Below are 6,793 nucleotides of genomic sequence, written 5' to 3'. Positions count from 1 at the left end.
TCTTCACCTCTCCTGCGGCTGGCAAAACACAGCAAATGGCCGAGATGGCATCAGCTGAGGGACAATGAAGTGATCGAAAGTGGTGAGAGCTGCTGGTTTCCAATGAAGTCAGAAGAAGCACTTTGCAGGGCAGACCTGTGAGTGGTGAGATGGAGAATAGCTTGTTCCTGTATCTGAATTAAGAGTGGAAAAGTTAAATGAAGAAGTCTAGCTTTTGACCTAAGTGAGGAAATGAAGTCAGGAGCTACCTGGCCACAGAAAGTCATTTCTGCAGCTTTTGGTCTCGAAGGCTTGTTTATTTTTGAAGTGTTTAGCAAAACCTTCTGTGGCATGAACATGCCAAAATAGCAGCTTGCACTCACTCCGCGAGCTCTCCAGCTGATGACTCCCAGGACCGGTCTCTGAGCGAGCCAGCCCACGCACACAGATGCCACAGGATGAAGATGTGCCTGTGCCTTCAAAGGAGAAAGGGATCTGGAGAACATGGCTCTGTGTTTGTGTGACCATCGCAACGTGGGAACGTGTGAGGAGATGACAAGTGTCACATTGCTTATTGGCAGTCTGCATCTTGGCATGGGCCGTGCAGGTCAGGGCCGGTTATTATGCATTGCCTGTGCAGAGAGCAAGATGTGAGCTCCTCTACGGCTGGTGTGCTGAACATCTTTGTCTGCTCCAGCTCTCCAGTAAGCAAACAGGCCAGTGTTTTATTAAACCGAGTGTTCATGGACATCCTGGGCCTCCTCTTCAGATCCTGCATTCAAAGAAAAGGAAAAAGAAAAGTGTCAGCTACAACTGGCTGAACGTTCCCGGACTCTGCAGCTGCCAGGGCCTTGACCCTGCAATACAGAGAACAGATGCTGCAGTGAAAGCCACTAAGTTGCTCCCAGTATTTTGGAGGGACTTTTCTGGCCACCTCCCCCATCAGTTTATTCTTCTAAGTGAGAGCACAATAAAACGTAAAGATAAGACGTCAAGATACTCTTTAAATATTTCAGAAGATACAGGCTAGGGGCATGGTGCACCCCAGGATTCACATCGCTACTAGAGGTTTGCTTTTGAGGCTTTTTGGTCTTTGCTCTTTGACAAAAATCTGTACAGCTGTTTTAAAAATTGTTAGCAACAGAAAATAACACTGATTCATATTCGCACAGGGCCACGGCAGCACCTTCCAGGGACAGAGGACATCATCAGCAGTAACTCCAGACCACAAAAGCAGACTGCAAGTGATGTGCGCATGCAAGAAAGCGATGGCACGTGCATTTCACAATGTTCAAGAGGTTGCACAAATTGCTTCCGAGTCCCACACAAGGCAAACCCAATGGATGGTGGTCGGCTGCAAACACCAATCCCTCGTGCCCAGCCAGCGAGGACTGTGGCTCATGCTCTTCAGCAGCCCCTTCCGCCTGGTCAAGTATTGACAGGCAAGTGCCGAGTACTTTACTTTGACACATTCAAAATAAGGGCTGCCTAAAAATGCTGCACCCTCAGTAACTGCTTCAAATAGTCCCTTTCTCTCCAAGTGACGGAGTGCTGACGCACACAGTGTGGTCCCTTTCCCAGATGTCTCACCAGAGACATGTCCCTGCCCAGAGCTCTCACGCAGGGTCAGCATAGCCCAGTAAAGGCACACATGCATTATTTTTCACATTTCGCTTTTCCTGAACGTTCTTGAGATCACGGGGAAACGAAAGCCCATGTAGACATTCATAGAGAGCAATTCCAAACAACTTTTCAAAACAGTCACAGCAAATTATTCTTTGTTATAAATCACCAACTGTAGGAACAGGACCTCTGAAAATTAAATATATGGAAAGAAAACAAACAAAAGAGATTCTGCTTTGAAAATGTGGTTAATCAATGTGGGAAAATTAACGTACAGGCACAGCGTTACACACACACACATGTATGTATGCAGGCATGGCCAAAGTACCAGAAGACAGAGTTTGAGCATATCTGGCATTTGTGATTAGCGTCACTGGTACATTGAATAAGCCATCGCCAACTGCTTCTCATGTACACCAGCTCACGTGCAACGCAAAAGAGAGTGTGAAGCTTCCATCACTCTGTGATCAGTCAGATGCCCCGAGTCTCAAATAGCATTATTAAAACATTTTCTGAAAAGCGCGCCTGTGTGAGTGTCCCCTGTTATACAAACAGAAAGAAAGGTTAAAAAAAGGTCTTGAATTGTGAGAGGCGGTAGAGCCTCAGCTGCTGGACTGGCCATCGAGACCCACACAGGGCAATGACCTGAAGGAGCACACCTTGGTGATACAACAGAAATCTTGTTCTTTGGGTATTAGGTTTTAACAGTGCTCTTTTTCTGCCCTCTAGTCCTTCTCCCCCTCTCTAGTAAAAGATCAAAGACATGACATGAAAGGGAATGGCTAAGAGGATGAGCAGGAGATGGAGGAGAGGGGGAGGATGCTGACAGCGTGCTGCAGGAGGTGAGATTTCCCAGGGAGAGAAATCAAGAGATTTCATCAGCCTCTGCTGGGAGTAATCTGGCTGTTCTGGGATGAGATCCGTGCGTGCTGGGGTGGTTTAGGAAGCCATCTAGCTGTAATTCACTGCCACTTCTCTGACTTCTCTTAAAAGGATCCATTCAGCGTTGCTTGAGGATTGATTCTTCAGTGAAACAACTCCCAGGTACAGTCTCCCAGGCAAGAGAGTCAGGGATGTATCTTTATGCAAACCCCACCAAGAAAAGCTGGTGAAGGTGCTCAAGGAAGTGGCATAAACTCCGAGATCATGCAAGCATCTCTGGCATCGTCTGCAGCACCCTGGCAGTGGCTGCGGGCAGCGTTATTCCCTGCGATGCCAGTGCATGGCACTGCCTGCACAAGGGGATTTTCTCGGGGGGCTATGGACCAAGGCTCAGCCTCATCTTGCAGCTGGGTGAGGTGAGCACACACCTGGAGGGTGCTGCATCCCACAGGAGCACCGTCAGCTTCTGGAAACCCTGGTTGAGGGACTTCCTGAGCCAGAGAGGGCATTTGCATCTCTGCATTTGATAACTCTTGATCTAGACTCTCGAACCCATTTTACTTCTGGCACCTACATCCTCTGGGCAATGAGCACCAGTTTCATTACACACCGTGTGTTACCTTATTGGGTGTTTTGAAGCTTCTGGTTCCCATTTGATGCCACCACTTACTTTGTTATAAGCATCAGTGAGTCTCTTTTATCTGCCTTCTCTCCTGCTCTCCTAATTTCATATCCTCCCTTTCATTTCCTCTGCTAATCATCTTTTTCCCACAGGAAAGTCTCTATATTCTTTCTGTTTTCTCAGAAAAACCTCATCGTTGTGATTGTACTCAATACCTTTCTGCACTTCTCCCAGGTCTGCTATATCCGTTTTTGAGAAGAGTTGATCGGTGGCGGATGCTGGCTGTGAAAGCACCACAGACTTAGGCGGATGCATAATGGCACTTTCTGCTTCTTGCGCATTTATTCCAAGCTAGCTCCTAGTAATAATTTGATTTTTACTTAGAAGTGGTTCTGCTCGTGTGTGTCATTTTGTGCTACTTACATGGGATTCCATCTGCACCACAGCCCGATAAGTCAGCAAGGGGAGATCGTTCTGTAATGTTTTCTGACCAGTTTTAAAGCTGACAGTCCTGAAGGATTTTGTCTTTTGTAAGCTTTGCCATCTCCTCTCCTTGTCCAGGATATTTATGAGCTTGCTGAAAGGTGAAGACAGTTGGAGAACTCCACTTTTCTCCTTCTTCAAGTAACCTTCCTCCATTAAGACTGATCTGCACTTTGCCTCCTATTTTTTTAGCAAGTTATTTACCTACGAGAGCTTTTATGCTTTGAGAGCTTCATTCCCCTAAAAGCTCTGCAAGGCGTTATCTCTCTCTACAAAAGTTGTGTTGCCTCCTCCCCTGGTTTTCACATTTAGCCAGGTGCCTACAAGTCAGACCCTGTATTTGAATTTTTAACAATTTGCTTGGCAGGAAAGTCAGGCTCATCGTTCTGTGGCTTCAGCTATTTCAAGCTGATATTGCCCTCAGCTCTTCCTTCTGGCTCTGAGCATGGGTAACAGATTGCAGTCCACGTTCGTGATTTAGCAGTTTTGTGCTTGAGCCCCTGTGTGTTGCCCAGGTGAGGGATCTGTAGCCCTGGTAAATTGTTACTGTGCTCTTTACTGATGTGCTTCAGAAACGCTCAAACCGATGATTTGATTTATGAGGGATCCTCTACTCCGTGCCCTGAACGGAGATGTGCCAGGGTGAGAACCTCCACGCTGATCACTAATGCAATAAATGCAGTTTGCTCTTCTGCTACGTGGTTACAGCCTTTGAACATCCCTCTGAGACCTGCGTTACTCCCTGGACTTGCAGAGCCTCTGGCAGTCTTCTTCCTTCTGATGGAGTTGCAAAAGGTTTGCATTAATATTCCCTCTCTTTTTCACAAGCAGTTCATAGAAACCTTTCCTGGCCTGCCTTGCCGTGGCTCTGCACTTAGCTTTGCATCCAACTCTTCTGATTTCTTTGTCTAGCCACACCTTCGCTTTGGAAGAACGGCTTCTGGCTTCTCATTGCCCTCTCTGCTGCTTGGCCAGCCCTTTTCTGGGGCTTTAAATGATCCCTGTGCTCAAAAGCGTCTTATTCTTTTGACAGCTTCTTTTAGTATTACTTAAAGAAGATTCCTGTGTATATGTAGGCTCCTCTTTTGCAGCCTGTGCTAATGTTAGGTCTTATAACCCTAATACCATACTCCTCCGTACTTAGGCGCAATTGAGGATTTTTGTGTCGCTTGTCATTGGACTTTACACTCTCCTTAACGCATAGTGTCCCTCCCATGCCACCAGTAGAGACACACTCTTCTCCTCTCTGTAATTTCACCTGGGAATTACAGGGTCCCACTGCTGGGGTGTTTTTTTTAAACTGGGTTTCTGAAAATTTTATGTCAAAACTTTAGTTTGAAGCTGGGCTTTCTAATTCATCCACTTATATTTTTAGCCTTACAAAATTTATCTTGAGGCATATATGCATTTCTCCTTGGTGTTCTTGTCTACTTTTTGCGTCCTGCTTACATGGGACTGTCTATTGAGATTGTTCTTCGCTCTTTTTACTTGTTCTCTATTGATTTATGTCCAGTCCCTTTCTAAGATAAAGAACCAATGTGATTATAACTCAGAGGTTGTCTCATGTCAACCAACGAGTTTTCAGCTTGACGGCTTTTCTGCATAAGCCCTGCATGAGCTCCCGCTCTCTTCCACTGTCCTCAGTTCCTAATAAAGTTAAATCCTTCCTTTCTATGTATTTTCTCAATCTTACGAGGAGATTCTGACACTCCGGCTGGTCCTGAAAGCATCCACAGAAGCTACTGCCACCAAACAGACAGAGTCACACTGTTTTCAAACACATTGGTCCTTCTGGCTCCTGGCAAAGGGAGGTACGAGGGAAGGAAGGTGTGTGTGCTCGGCAAAGCACGCTGGCACTGGCTCTGGATGTGTGTCGGGGAGCCTTCCCCCGTCACGCCATCAGGAGGTGGGCACAGATTTGGGCTGCTGGGACCGTCTACAAAGAGACAGAGGTATCACAGCACGGGGCCTTGCAATCCCCTGGGCACTGCAGCACCCTGCGCCCCACGTTAGGGACACAGATCCTGCTCTGGTGGCTTGGGGAGTCCTCCCAGTTTCATTTTGAAATGGGAGCTCAAAGCAACTCCTGAGCAGCCTGCCCTCACGCCAGGAGGGCTCTCTCCATGTGGAGGTCCCCGGCTGTGATCCTGGGAGGGCTGCGTCCTGGCCATATCACTGCCCCCTGCCTCCAGCTCGGGGGACGTCAGCACTCAGAGCTACCTGCAAACCAGAGGAACATCTCTGCACTGCTGCCTCCTTATCTCTCAAAACGGCAGCATCCCTCCAGGCTCTTTGAAGAACCTCTCGTATCACCTATCTGCAGTGTCAGGCACTTCTGTGCCTGGGAAAAAAAAATGTGTTCCTGGGAGTCTGGGAGCCCGGAGCGCCGCAGGCAGCCAGCACCGTGCCCCATCCAGCCTCTCCCCCTTCCCTGCTGCCTCCCCGGCAGGCGCTGCACCACCAGCAGCCTGGGTGTGGTGTGGGGCTGGATAGACAAGCATGGGGAGGAAGTTATTATCTCCGCGGCACAATGGGCACGGTGAGTCACGAGTTTAAGGCCAGCATTTTAACAGAAATTAGGCAGCTAGATCTGTATTTGGTACCTAAATCAAAACGATTTGCCCGAGGACCTGCAATGAGTCAGTGGCAGGGCGAGGAAGGGAGCCAGGCTCTGCTCGGAGCCAGCACCTGCCCATGCTGACTCGCAGGTTGCTGTATTCAGAGGAGCCAGAGAGAGAGCAAGACCTGGGAGCTAAACTCAGTTAGGCACTTTCAAACAGCCTCGTCTCAAACGCATTTTTCCCTCTCTGTACAGCAGTTAGGCAAAGGGCCAAACTTTAATTACAACTGATTTCCAAAAGACACTAAAAAGCAACTCCCACGCAACAGAGGCAGGTGAGAAATCAAGGATGTGCAAATCCATAAACTCATTTAGTCTGTTCTCCTGCTACCACCGGCTATGCACACTTCCTTCCTTACTGATTCCAGCTAGCTGGGGTTGGCTGAAATGACTAGAGCCCAATAAGCCTTGATGATAACGACTCTGCCAGTAAGACATCCAGACCGATGTAAGGACACTGAGAAACGTGGTCCCACCCCTTCCTTTGGGAGATATTCCAGCTGCTAGAGGTGTTTAGTTAAAAATAGCCACCTTATTTCTCATTTGTATTATTTTAGGACGAGACTGCAAGGTTTGGTGTGCTC

General features: G+C 47.9%; 1 protein-coding gene across 1 annotated transcript in view; it reads right to left on the bottom strand.

Annotated features, from left to right (window-relative positions):
* Window positions 1-615: 615 nt before the first annotated feature.
* Window positions 616-6,793, bottom strand: part of RNF43 (ring finger protein 43) — a 61,615-nt gene continuing 55,437 nt past the window's right edge. The window contains exon 9 of the mRNA XM_074594893.1: window positions 616-751. Within this exon, the coding sequence (XP_074450994.1) occupies window positions 708-751 (44 nt within the window). The 3' untranslated portion in view covers window positions 616-707. The remainder of the gene's footprint in view (window positions 752-6,793) is intronic.

The sequence above is a fragment of the Larus michahellis genome, chromosome 7 (genome assembly GCF_964199755.1).
Source record: "Larus michahellis chromosome 7, bLarMic1.1, whole genome shotgun sequence".
Classification (NCBI taxonomy): Eukaryota; Metazoa; Chordata; class Aves; order Charadriiformes; family Laridae; genus Larus; species Larus michahellis.
This window is presented reverse-complemented; position numbering and strand designations above follow the sequence as displayed.